Source organism: Sinohyriopsis cumingii, chromosome 16 (assembly GCF_028554795.1).
Source record: "Sinohyriopsis cumingii isolate HCF-2022 chromosome 16, ASM2855479v2, whole genome shotgun sequence".
In the NCBI taxonomy this organism is placed as follows: domain Eukaryota; kingdom Metazoa; phylum Mollusca; class Bivalvia; order Unionida; family Unionidae; genus Sinohyriopsis; species Sinohyriopsis cumingii.
In genome coordinates this window covers 98,081,181-98,101,952 of record NC_142976.1, presented here as the reverse complement: position 1 = coordinate 98,101,952, position 20,772 = coordinate 98,081,181, and the positions used below count along the sequence as shown (strand labels likewise).

The window sequence follows — 20,772 nt, the reverse complement described above, 5'->3', positions numbered from 1 at the left end:
TATCTTGTCTGCTTCAGGTTGTGGCTTTTCCCCTTCATGCTGTAGCTTGTCTGATTCAGGTTGTGGCTCTTCCCCTTCATGCTATAGCTTGTCTGCTTCGGGTTGTGGCTTTTCCCCTTCATGCTGTAGCTTGTCTGATTCAGGTTGTGTCTCTTCCCCTTCATGCTGTAGCTTGTCTGATTCAGGTTGTGGCTTTTCGCCCTTCATGCTGTAGCTCGTCTGATTCAGGTTGTGTCTCTTCCCCTTCATGCTGTAGCTTCTCTGCTTCAGGTTGTGGCTTTCCCACTTCATGCTGTAGCTTGTCTGCATCAGGTTGTGTCTTTTCCCCTTCATGCTGTAGCTTGTCTGCTTCAGGTTGTTGCTTTTCCACTTCATGCTGTAGCTTGTCTGCTACAGGTTGTGGCTTTTCCCCTTCATGCTGTAACTTGTTTGATTCAGGCTGTGTCTCTTCCCCTTCATGCTGTAGCTTGTCTGATTCAGGTTGTGGCTTTTCCACTTCATGATGTAGCTTGTCTGCTTCTTGTTGAGGATTTTCCCCTTCATGCTGTAGCTTATCTCCTTCAGGTTGTGGCTTTTCCACTTCATGCCGTATCGTGTCTGCTTCAGGTTGTGGCTTTTCCCCTTCATGAAGTGGCTTGTCTGCGTCAGGTTGTGACTTTTCCCCTTCATGCTGTAGCTTGTCTGCTTCAGGTTGTGGCTTTTCCCTCTTCATGCTATAGCTTGTCTGATTCAGGTTGTGGCTTTTCCCCTTCATGCTATAGTTTGTCTGATTCAAGTTGTGGCTTTTCCCTCTTCATGCTATAGCTTGTCTGATTCAGGTTGTGGCTTTTCACCTTCATGCTGTAGCTTGTATGATTCAGGTTGTGGCTTTTCCCCCTTCTTGCTATAGCTTGTCTGCTTCAGGTTGTTGCTTTTCCCCTTCATGCTGTATCTTGTCTGATTCAAGTTGTGACTTTTTCCCTTCATGATGTAGCTTGTCTGATTCAGGTTGTGAAAATGTAGATCTAGCTAGACAATAGTCCTTGATTGATGAACTGGCATATTTTGTTTTAGATCGTCATGATATTATTACGCAAGGCAGAATGGATTCTTTGAAGCATTTTGTCTATCTGTTGACACCTGTGGGGTTTCCTCGTAGTATTTCTGTTCTTGTTGAAGTGTATTTATTCCAGCATTTAGCTTATACAGTCTACGAAAAGTATGAGCAGCATACATCTTACAGGCATCATACTGGCATTTGACATCAGGACCTGTGACTCATAGAATCGCATACATGTGACATTACCTGTGACTCAATGAATCGCATACATGTGACAGGACCTATGACTCATTGATCGCATACATGTGACAGGACCTGTGACTCAATGAATCGCATACACGACGATAGCCAATTATGTTATATTTTGAATCGTGCGGGCTTGCACCTCCACGTGAAGTTGTTGCTAATTTAACCCGGGTAGGAAAGAGTTGCAACCATGACATTAGACTTGCTGCTGATAGATCTGAATAGCTGCTGATAGATCTGAATAGTATTTCCTTACTGTGCACACGTCATGGAGGTCTCTTATTGCGCACACGTCATGGGGGTCTCTTATTGTACACACGTCATGGGGGTCTCTTATTGTGCACACGCCATGGGGTCTCTTATTGTGCACACGTCATGGGGGTGTCTTAGTATTCAGTTAGTAGAACAAAGACAATTATGAAATTGTCATAGTGCTGAAGCCAAAACATTATACTTTAAAATTTCTTATTTTAGTCAGGTTTTGATGACAAATCATTAAAAACCTATTTGTTTCAAATTAATTAGGACAAAATAATAGAGATATATGGAATAAATGTAATGAAGCGGTATTTACTATCGTTGGTATCTGTGTTTCAGATTAGATTTATTATTAAATAGAAGTAATGGGTTCTGGTGGCGGAATCTGCCGACGGGATGTGATGCACCGACTAACACAGATTCTAATATGGATATAAATTTCGTTCCACTTGTTGACAAATATCTGCTTCAAACGTATGGTAATGAAACACGCTTACAAGCAATGAAATACAACCTAAGGTCCAATAGAGACTGACAGTTGGGACCACACTAATACACCAATATCACCCAGAGGGCGGCTTGACGTTATAGCAATAGCACGCGAAAACGCTACATCGTTGACTGCACAACCAGACTTAAAAGGATATTTTCTACAACGATGAAGTGGAGTTCGCCAATAAATCCACCCCGAGTCGCATTGTCCGTTGGTTATGTTACAGAAGCATTAATTCAACTAAAGAAACAAAAAGCCCGATTGTTATTACTAAGGATGCTCTTGTCCGCTTAATAGGTTTTGGAAAAAGACGCAAACGATCGTTTCAGACACCATTCAATGGCGTAACCATTATGGTTTTATAATGATGTGTTTGTTGGCCCCGAAAACGAATAATTGCTGTAGACTTAAATATTCCTCGGGTAGCAGTTTTCTATAATTCTATGGCAGTTTCATCAGTAAAAAGAGTAACTGTTTAGAAGTGCACGTTGGATCTGATCACGGCCAACATGTCGAGCAATTATATTACGAGATCACATTATTAATAAAATAACTAGGACTGACCCTAAATGTTAACGACGGGAGAGAATAATAGAAGCAAAACAACGACGGCGAAATGAAATTAGGAAAAGAAGCATGTTACTTGTACGATTTAATCGTGTGTGTTTGGTTGTATCCGCCTCGAGCAATGTTGACCTTGTTGTTTTATAACATAAAAAGTATACAATGCCAGGAAACAAACAGACCTTACACCGCAGACAATCACGGAAATACAACGCTGCATGTTTGATTCATGCAAAAGAAGCCCAAGAAATGTATGGAATCAGCTGAACCAGATGTTATGTATATTGAATTTGTATTCTCTGTTGCCTTTTCTCCGTGATTATATGTTATGTCTATCTAGATTGTGTGATAGGCCTTGGTCAGTAACCGAATTTAAGGTCTTCCCGACTACTCACATCTTTTTGTCTTGTTTTTATAAGCAGCATACGACATAGCCAATATATCTCTATGATTTAGATTTTATGTTAAGAACAATATTATTTGGATATATATATGTTTAGTGATGTTGAAATAAAGGTCTAACTTTACTTAGAAATTAAGAATGTTCTAGAAACATGTTGTTTACGAGTTTGATAGGAAAATTACCCTCATCCTTGTTCGGTTATTGTGTCAGTTTTTAAGTTGTTTACTTCAGAATTACTCATCCCACCATACTATCAGTATTTAAAGAAATCAATTTTAGTTGTGTCGCAGTTGAGAGGATTTAATTTATTTATTACAATTATTCCTTGGAATTACAAAGTACTTTTTGACTTCAGTACTACATTACTATATTGGAATTATTGTGAATTCATTCAATGACATATTTGATTACATCAATGAAACCCATCAGGACCTTTAGCACTTGAACACTATTCCAGGCTATTGGTGCATTTGCAGATTTAAATATCGGAATTCATTCTGGAAACTATTGGAATTCATGCGGAAAACTCTATACTTCTGGAATTGTGATATAACTTTTAGGATTACTAGGGACTTAACTCACAATACTGAAATTTTGTCTTAAATATTCACTTTACATTCCCGGGAAAATAGTTATTTGTTGAATTTTACAAATCTTGCTGGTTTCTTGGTCTTTTCAGTTACTTAGTTTAAGACCATATAGCCGTAACAAAGATTATATCAAATATTGAATAGTCTCAAATAGTTTCCTGCTGTCAAAATATGATTAAAGACAATTGAAAGTATCCATTGTTGGAAGCTGGAACACAGTTTTAGTAGCCACATCAGGCGCATCCAAATACATCGTCTCCGTAGTTTCAGCCATACTCAAAAGTATTTCTCACAGATTCACTGCGTACGAACACTGACGTACCTATATAATGCACGCATCATCACGCCTTGCTCACTTTTAACTGGAAGAGAGACTCCGCGCTCTGACTGAATTTCGTAACGCGGCCTTGAATTGGGGAAACATGTCAACCCGTTTCGATCCGATCTTAGACTATAAACATCAGCGACTCTTCTCATGGTTTCACTTTTTCTTACTCTTAAGATGGATATAATGCTGAACATTGGAGATTCCAAACCGTATACCATGTTAGCAAGCGTGTAGGTATCGACGCTTATTTCGGGGATGCTGTTCAAACTGAAGTATCTGGTGTGTGTGAAATCATCATGTGCTATCACCAAGATGACGAACTGATATTTGGAAAAGAATGATTTATGTGGAGAGGCAAGGCTGTCAGTGTATAAATTTGCTGTACGGTCCCACTGTGAGCCGAAGTTTGACGAAGAGAAGATCGATGATATGCGATGTATCATAACTCGCTTTGGTTACCAAACCCCAACGGCCCTTTTCAGGGCCCTTCCCATACCTCAAAATGACCCACTTTCAATCTTGCCAAAAGTGCTTCATTTTGTCTCTGTCTTGTGTCTTTGTGTATTTGTATAGATTTATGTTTTCAACTCTTGCCGTGCCCATCCCCATAAACATGTTTATCCCTCAAGTGTCATTCCCATGTTAAATTCCTCTTGTATCCGGATAGGACCTCCCCTATTAAATTTTCCTCGTCGCTCAAGAGACTCTCCCTTGTTAAATTCACCTTGATGCTGAAGCGCTCCTCTCATGTTACATTTCCCTTGACGCTAGATTGCCCCTTCTGACGCTGAAATATCATTCCCATGTTAAACCTACGGGTTAATTTAACAGGATTTTCCATACCTACCTAGACCAGAGCGTATTGAGGTCAACTCGAACAATGTTACTAAGTGCCCGCTCCACTGAGGTCAGCCTAATGCAGCCTAAATTTCCCTTAATGCAGTAGAGTCCTTACTGACGCTATGGTGCCCCATTTTATTAATGACATGTAACTATAGTACAATAGTAATATTTGTCACTGATGTAGATTGAAGTCTTCTACCCCACATAACTATCCTCCTGCACGAAGGCTGTTGATAACGTTCGCGATATACAAGCGCAGTTTTGTGTGTGGGTTCATATGCGTGTTGCCCTGATGTGAGGACAAAGTTATTGTGGTGGGTGGGATCAGAAGCTTTAACCTCGATCAGTATCAAATATTTAAAATCGCTAGATACTACTTGTGTGACTTCTCTAACCATAATATCAGTGACATCCACAAGTGAACAAGCAAGTTACGGGAATTTTCAAAGATAAGCTAACTGATTTGCTAATGATAGAAATATGTAGGTCAAGGTCAAGAATAAAGTAACCGGTATATAAATGAGTTATGTAGGTCAAGGTCAAAGACTAGGTAATTGCTATACATGTACTAATGAGAAAGTTATGTGGGTTATATGTTAGCCGGTGTACTACTAATATTACTACTACTACTACTAACACTACTACTACTACTAATAATAATGAGGACTTTGTATAGCGCCTAATCTTTAGAAGCTCTAAGCGCTTTACAACATTGAGCAACATAAAAAACCTATATAATGATATTATTACAACAACAACAACAAAAACACCATGATAATAAAAAAACAAACATGCTGGAAATATTTACGGTAGGGAACATTATTAAGTCTTTAAGTTTGTTCTTCCAGTCAAAATTGAATGGGATCACTTTGTCTTTGTGTCTAAGTTCAGTGGGCAATTCATTCTACGTTGCTGGGCCTTGGTATGCAAAAGAACGTTGTCCGTATGACTCCGTCTTCGTAGTGGGAATAAAGAGGAGCGTAAGTATCTTGCTGGTGTGTACACTTGGGTGAGGTTGGATAGGTATGTTGGACTGGAGTCCGTCATTGAAACGTAGCACAGAGAACAAAGTTTGTGTTTGATTCTGGATCGAATGGATAGCCAGTGTAGGGTATAGAGCAGCGGGGAGGTGTGCTCTGATCGCGGTACTCTAAGAATGATCCGAGCAGCTATGTTTTGACCTTTTTGAAGTTTCTGACCTCAGCTTTACCATCATTCATCTGCAGCTTGGTACATGTCATCTGTGATTTCACATCAGAAATGCATCTCTCTACACCTTGGATGGTAGCATCAACTTCAGTTTGGCTTCTAGATTTGTATATTTGGGTACCGTCAGGGTATAATTGGTGAGACACTGGATGATGATCTATTACACTTGAGAGCGGCTGTGTGTATAGGATGAATAGAACAGGCCCAAGAACAGACCCCTGTGGAACACGACAACATATATTAACTGGGCTGGAGTGTATTCCATTTGCAGACACAATTTGTGTCCTGTTGACCAAGTAGGACTTGAACCACAGTAAGGATGTATCATGATTTCCAAATATATGTTGGAGACGGTGAAGTAATATATCATGGTCTATTGTGTCAAATGCTGTAGACAAATCAAGGAGAGTGAGGACTGTAATCTTTCCGCTATCCAAATCAGAGAGAATGTCATTAACTATTTTTAGAAGAGTAGTTTCAGTACTGTGGCAAGGGCGATATACATATTGTCATGGCTAAAACGACTCTTAGAATTTAGATGAGATACAAGCTGGGATAGAACAAACTTTTCTAAGATTTTTTATGAATGAGAGATTACAAACTGGGCGGTAGTTCTTTAAATCGTTATGGTCGGGTGTTGGTTTCTTCAGCAGAGGCTTTACAATGGCAGTTTTGAAATATGATGGGAATTTCCCGGATGAGAGGGAGCTATTAATAACATCAGTTAGTGAAGGCAATACTGGATCTAAGCACTCAAGCAGCAGTGATGTTGGAATTCGATCAGGTTCACACGACTTTGGTGCACTCTTCATCACGATTGTACGTACTAAATCCATAGAGACAGGTTCAAATGCTGATATTGGTTGCCGCTGAAATTCTCTATCCCACTGTATGGTGAGGACGAATCAACTGCAATTGTGTTGTCAAGCTTATCTCTAATGGTTTGTACTTTGTCACCGAAGAAATTTGCAAACAAGAGCCCTTTGAAGCTTGGACTTTCCATGATCTTAGTACTGTAGTGGGCTGATTTCGCTGCATAGACAATGGTTTTGACGTTGTTCTTAGCGGCTTCATAGATTTGCTTAGGAATAGTGAGTCTGGTGGAAAGCCAAAACCTCTCACTGCTATATCACGGAGAAAACTTTTGAATAGATACTCTGCACTTGGTGGCTGGGGCATGTTTGTCGCGCAATGAACGCAGGCAGTTATCGAGTTGTTCTGCTGTAGGAGGTATGCAAGTTGGTAAGTTTGCTTGTATGTCATGCATTAGTTTGGTTCTATTTATCATTCGGAGCTTTCTTTTAGTAGCAAATAAAGGTGAAGGGTTAGGGAGTGATATGTCAAGATGGCATATAATGCAGAGGTGATCTGATGCAAGTTCGTGAGATACGGGGAACGCACAATATTATCATCAGGTGAATGAAAATAGAGTCCTGTGGATAAAAGCAACACTTTATTCATTAATCATTGATTATAATGAAAAGCAAATTTTGAAAATAATATTTAAAAAATATAGAATAAAAAAGAATATAATATTTGAAAAGTACTTATCTTTCATTTTCGAACAGAGGTAAAATTGCCAGAAAATGTGTTGACTCGTATAATATATAGATCATCAAAATGTTCAATGTAGCATTGAATATTTGTGGGCAACGCCTTTTTCTATTTTTTGTTGGAAGGTAACTTTATCTTAAGGTGAAATCAATACCTTGAATTTGAAATGAAACTCTCATATTCGCAAGCCAAGGTTCCGATATGACAACCATATCTACACCTTGGCGGATCGAAGAGATATTTTAGTGCTTTGTCCTAGCGATAACTATTGGATTTCATGAGTTGCCTCCCTTAGTAGGTAATGCCATCTAAACAAGCGGAACATTGTACATCACAAAAGGATACTTTGTAAGTTTAACATCGAAAGTATGACTACGTACCATAGGGAAGCCATTACATATTTATTTCAGTGAAAGGTATTTCTGCAAACACGGACCGACAGTTGTAAATTCCTTATTTATCAGTCCATTCAAGTTTTCCTTGTCGATCATGTAGAAACAGTGTTCAATATTTTACCAAATTAATTTTGATTGGAGGCGGTGGCTTGTCGCCGCATCCAGTGAAATTCTCAGACCCGAAGCACATTAATATCTGCTCGATACTCCAAAGTGTAGATAGGGTTATCATATCGGAACCTTGGCTAGCGAAGATGGGAAACTCTGGTCTCATTTAAAGTTTTTTTAAGGTTCTTTTTCTGTATTGTCTATTTGTATTGTATCTGGTATTAAATGATTCTTTTGTGGTAGCTCTCTGAACTATTGTATTATGGAGTTGTACTTATCACCCATACTAATATTTCAAAATAACTACCACTGATAACTTGCTTGATTACAAGATTTGATTTCTTTGTTACTTTGTCATGAGTCCCACAATTATCAGCTAGAAACAAAATATTAGTTCTTTGGTACATATCGTCTAGTAACTCCGCTTTGTCGACCAGGACCACATTTTCGTCTTATCCAAGTTGTTGGAGTTTAACATTTGTACCTCTGGACGGGCACATTTGTACCTCTGCGAACATATAAAACGCTACAGCTTTCCATTTTTATCATCAAGTTTTACAGAAGAAAAATCTCACAGACTTCCATCTACCTGAGAAGCAGATAAAGTGATTCAAAAACTCTCTTATTTTATACTTACTGGAAATGCCCGCATTCAATCATCGCATTAGAAACAGTTTCCTCAGGATCAAATTTCCTAGTTGAATTAAACGAAAAACTAATTGTCATAAGCCAAAATTAATTGATAATTGTTTAAAAACATGCTTACTCTAGCAGAATTAGCCAACAGCATGTATTGTATACTGAATACTGAATTTGAAAGCAGGTTTCGAGTCACCCGCCAGTTTGATTTTCTATCTAAAAAAAGATATTAAACATTTTATTTCGGGCTGTGAATAATAACATTTCCGAAATCAGTGTTAATGCAGGGATTTATTCATATATCACATGATGTTGACGACGATAGGAAATCTCCACATTGTTCAATTTACTAGAGTTAAGGGTTAAGTGGTCTGTATCCGGATATCTGGGATGATACGTCTGTAGGAACAATAGATATATAATATACACTAATGAACGATAGATATAAACACTCAGTCATTAGGCACACACACACACACACACACACATAACGTTTACATTTTGGGTATTTATTCAATTATTCATTTAAATATTATTCATACACTCTGTCGAGAAAATTAGACATATATTTATTTCTTATCAATCCACATATTACAATAATAATCTGTTGACGTGTCACAGAGAAAACTAAAATGGAGGCTACAAAATATTGCTTGGAAATGCTGTATTGATATGCAATAATACAGTCATTGGTATTCTTGAAAGAATGGTTCTGTGTTTTCAAACGGGTTTCGTTTAATTCTCAAAGTATCATTTTCTGTTATTTAGACGCGGTTTTCCAAGTAAACTAAACTCCATAAACTAATTGGAAGAGGATTATTTTATATTTGGAAACACACACACACACACACACACACACACATGTGAAAATTATTATTTTATATTTGGACACACACACACACAGACACACATACAAAAGTAACATGCATTATTTTATAATTGGTATATGCTTTAAGATTAGTAACTTAGAACTCAGATTTCTAGCCCAGTGTTTGACTAAATATACGGATCACAATGTCATAATATTTGTTGATATTTAAAAATCAAGGTCTGTGCTTGCAAATTAACTGCAGTGTAAAAATTATTAAAATCCGTCTTGAAAATTATTGCTCATGTAAGACAGGTACGTCTAATTAAATTAACTGTAAATATTTGTATAAGTGCCTATCTATAAAGATTGTCAGAAGAAAATTTAGGCGATGATGGTATTTGCAAAATGCATTCCTAAATAATTATTTGCGAACCCTTTAACGCCCAAATTGGTTGTTTGCAAACTGTTAGTACCTCATTTGTGCAAAGCTGTAACAATTTCATTGCAAACTGTGATTTTTGAAAACATTATATTCTGAATATACAAATATAACTATAAGGTTATATAGGTGTAAGTATATATGAATATAAGTATATATAAATATAAGTATATTTGTAAAGGTGAATATATGCAATATTAGGTAGTTTCAAATGACAAAATTTGGTTTGTATGCTAATGAGAAGGTATCATTTTTGTTGGTTTTAACAGTACGTTTAACACATTAAATTCTTTATCATGTCGGGAAAAAGGGAGCTACAAGCCTTTCCAATGGACACAAAGTGAAGCTTTAGCCGTAACACCAATTGCTATAGAAAAATAAGTACATATGCATGAACTCGAATCAACCAATCTAAATGTGAAAATGAAAACAAAAAATATTGTTCTCCTTTGTACTAATACGGATCACTGTCAAAGTAATGCAACGCATTCGTATGAAAAACCTGATCACTGTCAAAGCAATGCAATGCATTCGTATCCTAAGTTTGCTCATTGTCAATATCAATGATATCTATACGTATATAAAACCTGATCACTGTCTAAGCAATGCATTGCATTCGTATGAAAAACATGATCACTGTCAAAGCAATGCAATACATTCGTATGAAAAACCTGATCACTGTCAAAGCAATGACAGTGATCCTAAGTTAGCTCACTTTCAATATAAATACCTGCGTATGAAAAAGCTTATCCCTGTCATTGCAATATAATGCCTACGTATGAAAAACCTGATCACTGTCATTTCAATATAATGCATACGTATGAAACGTCTGAGCACTGTCAATGTAATATATTCCGATGATAAGTCTGCAACAGTAGTAGAAGATGTAGATAAAACATTTTCAAAGAAAGCATGCAATATCAATAAAAGAAAAAGTATTAGTTGAAACAAAAAACTCTAATTCAGGCCCATTTTCATAATCCGTATTCCATACGGTAGTGGACATTACTAACAAAGAATAGTTGTATACACTTGTACGATTCCAATGTTACAGTAATGAACTATTATTCTCTATGGACCACATCGTCCACTGAACACAATGGACACGTTTTATTCAGAGTTTCATAACAATCTGTACAGTAATAGGCATTGCATTGGTCACCGGAACATTTCACCAGACCAACGTCTTGGAATCCCCCCTCAGCTGTCTCACAGCTTAGGCATATTTTGTCTTTTCGTGAAAGACATCTTGCAAGACATGGGATTTTTAATGACAGCCACGTCATCAGCTGTAGTTGCTCACTGACACATTTTTCCTTATAAGATGAGTTGATCTTTTGGCGCAAGAATTTCCGAACACTGATTCGCTTGTGTCGAATTAATTTGTGGAGATATTGAGTTCGTGCTTCTTCCTGTCTTGGATAGTAGTAAGCAGTGATTTTTCTGCGAGCTCGTAATGCACATTCTTTCATGAGAACGAAGAGGACGGCTACAAGATAAAGGACTATGTAGACGGGAATGTTCGATGAGTCTGGCATGGAGGGGTCCGGCAGACAATCTGTCAAATTCAGTTCACCAATATAGCTCTCATTGATGTTTAATTCCTGAATGAGTTCTCGATAAAAATTGGCAACAAATCCAGTTCCATCGACGTTAAGCTGAAATTCCGACCTGCCCTTGTACAGAATATTGACGTTCCCGTGCCGTTTCAAAAGATCAAGGATATAGTAGAGAAGATAGTCAAACAAGAGCACACTAAGACACAGCAAGAAATGCATACCAATCTGAGCCAGGCCAAATCTGCCGTGACCTATTTCCACTAATGTGATACGCCAAGAACTGGTGTCAATGTACAACTTTTTCTCCTTTTTCTTCAGTGGCAATACACAACTCAATCCACAATCTTTTCTTTCTTGATCCAGATCCTTGAAACGTTTGGTAATGTATATGTTGTCATAGGAATCACGTGCCAGATAATTTCGTACATACCAAAAGGATTGCAGAAATAAAAGAATCAATGTCAGGGATAGAACTTTCTCCAGGATTTTTATAAAGTGAAGAAAAGCACCAGTTTTAGCTTCTAATTCTTCCTTCACCTCTTTTTGAATGCTTTCTGCAGATCGACTTGAATTAACATCGGCATTACAATCCATGGTTGTGGACAGGTTAACGGTGAAATAATTGACCACACCGTTCAAGGCTTGTTCAGTTGTGTTTATTGCCTTCCTTAGCTCATCATCTGAAAGTGTTAGGAATCTACAACTATCTTTGATTGCGTCCATTACTTTCTGGCATATCTGTTCGCATGGGTCCGGGACCTCTGCCGGTAGCAGGCGAGTGACAGATCTATAGGAAAAGTAGTTAAGTGAACTGTCGTTATGTTACGTGTGCTTAAACACTATGACTATCTATCATTTGAGCAAGCGTCACATCTAAGATGTACATGATTCACTGAAAGTGTAATATTTCCATACACTCGCAAAATCAAACTTTAGAACACAATTTTTAAATATAATCGTTACCTTATTTTGAATGTTACATAATAACTCATGCACGTCTACTCATTAGTTAAGTTCTAAAACTGGTGTACAGTGTGTTAATAATAACATGTATAGGATTAAGTTATTATATTGATCTTCTAATATGAAACGCTCTTGCAGAGACCGATCCGTAAATTAAACTCGGTTAATAAATTGTATTTAAACCAGGTAATAATTCGTAACATTTAAACCACGAAAGTGAACTAAAAGCGAGAAATTTATTCATGCCAATTAGCTAATATGTTATTAATAAATCGGCTGTGGAACAAAATTGCTCAGAAAGAAATAAACGAATAAAATTAGCAAATAACCAAGCTTTCTTCATATATTTAAAAAAATATCACTATTACCAGCATATAGAACTATGACCATTAAAATTGTAGGGTAATATAACCATTGACAGTGTATAACAATATGACCAATTTCCATTATATGCACTTAGTTATATGATTCATTTCCAGTACATATTAAAATGACCATAGACAGTGTTTAGTAATATGACCATTGGCAGTGTTTAGCAATATGACCATTGACAGTGTATAGCAATATGATCGTTGACAGAGTATAGTAATATAACCATTGACAGCGCATAGCAATATGACCATTGACAGTGTATAACAATATGACCATTGATATTATGTAGTAATATGACCATTGATAGTGAATAGTAATATTACCATTGCACGTGTATGATTATATGACCATTGACAGTGTATAGTAATATTACTGTTACACGTGTATAATGATATGACCATTGACAGTGTATATCAATATGACCATTGACAGTGCATATCAATATGACCATTGACAGTGTATAGTAATGTGATCATTTATCAGTTATAACAATGTTATCACCAAAAGACAGAGAAGGGCAAGACAATATAGTATGCATATTCAGTCTGACTGCCAGAAGACCGGACTTGAACAATGCAGAAACACTTTTACCTTTAAGTGTCACTAACGAATTATTGATGTACTCCTTTTATGTAATATGTTAAATACAAATACCAACATGCCTAGGTACAAATATCAATGTGCCCATATAAAATTAGTATACCCAGATAGAGATAATATACCCAGATACAAGTAACATCATAATCAGTTAAAACGAGTGCATACAAATAACACTATTCCCAATTCCAAATAAAACGATAAGTTATGTCAGTTCCAAATAGCATGCTAAGTTATAAATAACATAAAATGCCCAGTTACAATAGTATACCCAGTCCCAAACTGCATTATGCCCAGTTCAAGTAACAGAATACCTAGTTTCATGTTACAGTATGCCTATATGCAAGCAGCATCGTGCCCAGTTACAAAAAACATCATGCTCGGATACAGATAGTATATCCAGTTGCAAATACCGTCATGCCCAGAGAAAACACATCATGACCAGAGAAATAACTTCATGCCTGGATACCAAGTGCATACTCTGTAACAGATGACATCATGCCAAAGTACAGAGAACACCATTCCCAAAACAAATATAATGCACAGTTGCAAATAAAATCATGCTCGGTCACAAAAGTATGGCCAGTTACAAACAACATGATGCCCAGATACGAATATCATGCCCAGTTACTAAAAACATCCTGCCCAGTTTCACATAGTATGCCGAGTTAGAAGTAACATCATGCACATATATAAATAATAGTATGCCCCGTTATAACTTGTATCTTGCCCACATGCAAATAGCATGCTAAATTTCAAACAACATTATGTACAGATGCATATGACATCAAACTCAGATGGAAATAGCAAGCCCACATAGAGATATCATGCCCAGTTACAAATGGCATCATGTCCAGATCAAAATACATACAGATTTACAAAAAAGCATTATGCCCAGTTCGCATAAATTTGACACTTACGATATCTTTAGAGTTTTGACGCATTCTTGTTTGCACTCATCAAAAGCTGATATATTTGGAAAACAGTTCTGAAATTGGATAACTTTAAATTCATATTGGTATCATCTAAATAGTCATTACTGTCTAATGCTAAGATCGCCAGAGAAAGAGCCATACGAAAATTAATCCAATGGAAACGTGTAGCGTTATCTTGCTTGCCAGCTTTATCGATAAAGTAGATCTGAATTGCATACACTTAGGCAAACTCCAAATTTTTAAGTATTAAACAAAAATCACTACCATAATTACCATTACTTCCACCATCACCATTGAAAAAGGTAGTAGTAGTAGTAATTGTAGTAGTAAATATAGGTTAAACTAAAAATCAAACACGTATTTAAGTAATGTTTTCAAAATTTGAATCATCCACCTGCCATGCACCGAGAAAGAGTTTTGTTCTGCCAACATTTAGAATTTGCTTTCCCCTCTTTTGTTTCTTCTTTTTTTGTGGAAAATATCAGATAAAGCGTTGTATTTATTATTAGTAATCGTTAGAAACGTTATGTTCCGAATGTTAATAATGTTAGAAACGTTTAAAGTTTTTCACTTTCATAATTGAGATAGCTGTAATTTGACTCGTGATTCTGAAGGTCAACATATATAATCTTATATCGGTATTCGTGAGATTTCTGTTATGGCGGAGATCTAAATTTGAATCAGTTTGGGTTTTAGAGGTGCTACATAACATGTGCAGACACTTACGCTTGGGACCAAATGCACAGTCACTTACAATTGGCACCAAATGAACAGACACTTACAGTTGGTACCAAATGAACAGGTACCTACAATTGGTATCAAAAGTACAGACACACATTTGGTACCAAATGAACAGACACTTACAGTTGGTATAAAATGCATTGAACGATAGCACTATCGTGTGAAGTTCACTTTTCCAACTTATATTTTGTTTACCGTCTTCAAAAATGTCTTTCACTAATCTGTCGAAATTGCTAACAGTTAATAAAAAAAATATGTAAAGTCGAGCTCTCGATCACCCAGGAGATTGAAAATAATAATCTCACCTCTTTAAAGGAATCCACAGTATTTTGTATTTTTATAATTTCCTCATCCATTTTCGTCAGACTGGTGTTGACGGGTAAAATCCCTTTACCCATCTCATACTGTAACTGTCTGAGGACATTTTTCTGCCTGTCAATGTATTCTGCAGCTTGTACCAATGGCTTTTTCAGTTGCCCCTGAAGGTCTCGTGTCTGATTTAGGGCAAGATCTGCAATACAGGACATACTTATTGCCACCTCCTCCATGTTGTTTTTGATGTTTTGAACAGTATGAGACAGCATAAAGCCAAATATAATGGACAAGATGACCGCACGTACCTTCCCTGTGAAAAAATTTGGAACTACGAGTGCAACAACACAGCGGAAAAGCATGGACAAGGCTAGACCGACTGATATTAAAACTGTTACAATGGCAAATGTGATACCAGCTTCCAAATCGGAATACCCAAATGAATACCTCAGGACAAGAAATATCAGTCCACCCAGGAAAACCCCAGTTATCGCTCCAAATATTGCTTTTAGGGTTCTGTTTTGGTCTTTGTCAGTTAGGAATAGTTTTCTACCTGTCTGGGTCAGAATTTCTTTGCTCGAGGAGAATTTGCCAAGTAGTTCAGGTGGTTTGTGTCTTGTGTTTTCTTTTTTATTATCAACTGATGGAGTTTCTTCATTGCCATTTCTTTCATTTGATATATTCTTCCATCTTACCTGTGCTGGTACAAGAGGTCTTGGTGGAGGCCCCTTCCTGATATCTCCTGTACTTTCCTTCATTGTGATATCACTAGTTTGTCCTTTAGCACTCTCATGGACTACCAAGGAGTCACTTTGTGATGAATTTGCTGTGATAAGCTTTGAAGGCAAAGGTTCACATTGTTTCAAGGTCTTGGTTGGCTCAGAGTCAGTGCATTGGGTGACATGGGACCCAGGGAAAAATCCTACCTTTCCTGTCGACATGTTTTTACCCATATACCAACCATTATCATGTTTCTCTGTATTCATCAACAGATCACCTATCATGAGACTGATATATCCCTCTGCTTCACCTTTGTAATCAAAGTTAGCTTTACACTGGGCCATCTCAACTGAATTCGTCCTTGTTAACTTCTACGAAGATAATAGAAAGCTCCAGTTAATAAAACTTGGATCCCGTTTGAATTGATGTCACAAGTTTTCTTTGATATCAGATATAATTATACAATCCTTGGGCTTCTTTTATAAATAATACCTGTCCGTAGACTCAGTTTCTTCGTATCACAATTATTCAATACCTGAAAAGAGAAAAGATAAACTGAGCGAAAGTTTGAGATTTAGTGGTATAGACCTTCATTCTTGTGCGTGAGTCTGTCAACGTTTGCTATTTTCAACGTATCTGCTATAAATAATAATAATTCAGAAGGAAAATAGAAAAATACTTGAATGCATTCTTAAAGAGAACTGACAAACAGGATTTGACCATGTTTGACAAAGCATCCTGGCTCAAAGAACTCTCACGTTTGTACATATTTGATGATTCTCCAATAAATTAATCACTGTTTCTAAAATCAGAGCACAAAATAAATTACTTTTTACTAAAACGTAAAACGATTTATTTTTTTACTCTGCAAAATGCAATATCGTGTAAAGCTTGTTCAAAATCATACCGATTTGAAATAAAATATGGACACTGTACTTAAAATATTGAAACCTTTAAATGAACATTTACTAAAATTCGTCTCAAAGAAATTTACCAAATTTAACAGACATCTTCCAGACATGAAAGACTTTGAAAAATTTGTAAGTGGCGCAGATTTGCGTCAAATATGGCTACCATTACTACAAAACCATCTTGAGAATATTGTCGAATTTATGAGAAGGCATCCCGAATGAAGGTAATATTAGTCCGAACAAACGATATCTACCCGTTATCAAATATGGCCTCTGTTATGAAATATAAGAAATTCGCAAAATACGCTTCTCTGGGTTCAACTAAAGTTGGCGGAAAGCTTCTTACCCAGAAGTACTTTCAGAAAAATGATGCCGATCTGCTATAAAGTATGGCCACCATTTGTAGAAATAAAAAAATATTTAAACAACTTTATCTACAAAAATCGCATAACGGAATTTGACCTACGTTCACGGAACGCACCGTAGTATAGTGGTTTCTTACCTTTAATGTCTTTATTCTTCTAGGTAGAGGTGATTGGATTTAGTCCTTGTGCTGAAGTTTCATGGAACAAAGTTTTATCGAACAAAAGGATTCCTTGTTAACGTGAACTGAAAACATGAAACTATTTCTATACGGTTGCCTTTTATATTCGCATCACATTAAACTAAACCACAAGAGACGTAATGTAGCCGAATCTGAATCCGAGTATATCATACTAAATATGGTTATGAGTGAATCATGCCAAATTCAGAGTCAGTCTGAATCATACCAAATCTGTATTTTGCGACTTAAAGCAATACACTCATCAGAATTTTACAAATAGTGGAGATTCGAGATCAGATTTGGTAGTCATTACTAACAATAGAAAATCCATAGAAAGACCTCAAAAAGAATGAAATACCGTAAAACCTTTTAAGTTTTTAAGGTAAAGTGCATCGCAAACGGAAGTTACCAACATATAGTCCCTCAGATGGGCATAAAACATTAGTAAAACATCAGTCTACAAGATATGAAGAAATAAAATCAATTATTTGAACGTTTATTGTGTTTATGTATGACGGAATACGGTACCGCTTTCAGTCCCTGATAGACGGAGAGTACACTGCAAACGGAAGTTATCACTATGGAACGTGACAAATCCTAAGAGGCCCGTTTCAAATGCATGACTTGGAAACAATGTTGTATGTTGTTCATTCCTTTTTACACATTATATACTTACTATTATATTGTTTATTATATGATGTGAATTTCGTATTGTTTATTTTGTATGGTTTTATATGATGTGTACTTTTAAAATATATTTATGTTTATTTCATTTGCTGTTATATGTTCTGCAAACGTCATTATGTGGTGTATGTTTTATTGTATGCTGTGAATTTAGTGCTACATCATATCTTTGTTTATGGAGCGTCTGCCTCGGAAGCGTGAGGTCGCGGGTTCGAAACCCGAACGATTCATTTCAAAGACTTATAAAAATGGTACCAACAGTTGCCTCGCTTGGCGCTCAGCATTATACGGTTTGCATTAGGACTGGTCAGCCTTGTCAGGATAATGTGACTGGGTGGGACATCATGCTACATGTCTGCGGTATGATGCCCCCCACCCCCAGTGCTAGACATCTCTATAAAATGCCACACTGCAGACATCGTTGCGATATGACTGAATTTTTTTAAAGCTACGTTAATTATCCAGATCAAACACATACACAGATTATATGCTGTTCATTTGTTTCGTTATGTTTTCTGTGCTGTGCATTTTGTCTTACGTTATGTCTTCTGTGCTGTGTATTTGGTCTTACATTAGGTCTTATATGCGTTTTAGAAGGCGTTTAAGAAAGCTTCAGAAGGAAATGGCAGAAAAGAAAATGTAGCGGAGAGAGCATAGGAAGAGAAAGAAAAAGAAGAGAAGGAAATGCAAATAAAAAGAGAGGAGAAAGAAATTAATATGAAAGGAGAAAGGAAATGAAAATGCACACACACACACACACACAAACTGTGGGAGAACACTGGAATATAATCAAGTCGAGCAAAATCACGACATTGTACGATTGGGTCACGCATGAATAGGCCAACACAACCATTGTTCTGGGCTACATGCCTACTATACATTGTATGTACGCGTCCAAAATATAAGACTACATTTAAACAAATAAAACGTGATAGCCAATATCATAAGCGATTTCTTATACAAGAAAAGGGACCATAAGAAGATGAAATCCTTTTCCTCATTTACTAAAAACGTTCGTAATTCGTACCAGGTTGTCAACTCGGTTAAACGATGATGGCAAACTTAAAATATACACTGTTAAATCTGACAGCACTGTATTATGTCCAATTTGACTGACATAACTGACGTCTAAAAAAAATGCAAGTCATCTAACAAAGGAATATACTGTGTTAAACTCAACCGATGGAAAGAAACAGGGAAGGTGTGATTATTATGTACCACTACAACTGAAAGATATCCACTATCGTGAAAAAACACCATCTTGACAAGGTATCATTCCATGCGCCTATACTGATTCAAGCTTAGTACTCAAGTTCAGCGTGCACGTGACAGTAGTTCGTTGTGATCTGTTTATTGAGTAAATATATATACATCGTGAGAGTTTCATAGGACCAAAAATAGATAATGGGTAACGAAACTGGCAACAGGACATGCTGTATTCACTTCAGAATGTAATTCAATGACAGCTTAAATGACATAATTTCGTGACACATACATACATACACACATACAGACATACATACATACAGACAGACAGACAGACATTCAGACAGACATACAGACATACAGACAGACAGTCGTGCATGCATACTAATCTAATTATGTTACTAGATTTTCAAGTCTTATTTATATACAAAATCAATTTTTGCTCTAAAAATTCCATGCAAACAAATAAATTATATATAAAAGCACATGCAAATTTAAGATATACAGCTGTAACGATAAATACACACTTAGGAGACAGTTATACAAACAGAAAAAGTTAAATATACAAGAGAGTCAAGACTATGTACACATTCGGAAAACACTTGCAAATGGAATATATATATATATATATATATATATATATATATATATATATATATATATATATATATATATATAACGCAGAGTAATTAGAAGCAATTAACCTAATTATATTAGCGAGAAAATCAATAGTACATTAAGAGGAGAAAAGACCAACATGCACATGACCTTTCAAATTTTAAAAAAATGAACTTTTATTTGATTTGCATTATTTGTATTCTGTCTGAAAAATGTAACAAGTATTGAAAGTTCACTACGGCGATATAGTTGGACTGACAACTATTTCATTGTAGCTACATGATAAATTAAAGACGATTTATGAAACAAATTGTAATATGGTAATAACATAGGTTCCCAGAACATGACCCCTAAGCGGTCGCTGTCAGATCTTCATGTATAACAGCATAGATCTGATTTTAGTCAAATTGATGAGAAGCGAGGAAATCTCAGCGGGGGTGGGGGTGGGGGTGATACAGGAGTGTAGCGGATTATCACCCGTGGCTTTCGACGCTGTGTGTCCGTCATGCGTTGTCCATCGTTTCTTGTGTGTCAGTCAAAATCTTTTATTTTCAACTTCTTCTGAAACATGAATTATGTCGTTATAATGGTCATGCTGTCGGGTAAAGCGTACAAACATTTTACGTTTCAAGCAAATTTGATAAAGAACATTCTGCCAATAAAAAAGTTGTTTGAAAAAATATTTAAACAC

The 20,772-nt window shown here is 36.5% G+C and overlaps 1 protein-coding gene across 1 annotated transcript; it reads right to left on the bottom strand.

The window, feature by feature from the left end:
• Positions 1–7,413: 7,413 nt before the first annotated feature.
• Positions 7,414–17,669, bottom strand: LOC149781040 (DC-STAMP domain-containing protein 2-like). The gene is made up of 4 exons (XM_089938171.1): positions 17,532–17,669; positions 15,392–16,653; positions 14,331–14,398; positions 7,414–12,265 (listed from the first exon to the last, which is right to left on the bottom strand). Exons 2-4 carry the CDS (start codon positions 16,460–16,462, stop codon positions 10,984–10,986), a joined length of 2,421 nt encoding a protein of 806 aa, XP_089794297.1. The 5' UTR covers positions 16,463–16,653; positions 17,532–17,669; the 3' UTR covers positions 7,414–10,983.
• Positions 17,670–20,772: the final 3,103 nt, after the last annotated feature.

Excerpts from the sequence above, each read along its gene's own strand:
- LOC149781040 (XM_089938171.1), bottom strand. The coding sequence starts at position 16,462 with ATGGCCCAGTGTAAAGCTAACTTTGATTACAAAGGTGAAGCAGAGGGA. Across the intron at positions 14,399-15,391 it reads CTGTGGATTCCTTTAAAGAG|AACTGTTTTCCAAATATATC; the intron begins GTGAGATTATTA and ends ATCCAATTTCAG. Across the intron at positions 12,266-14,330 it reads GTCAAAACTCTAAAGATATC|ATCTGTCACTCGCCTGCTAC; the intron begins GTAAGTGTCAAA and ends CTTTTCCTATAG.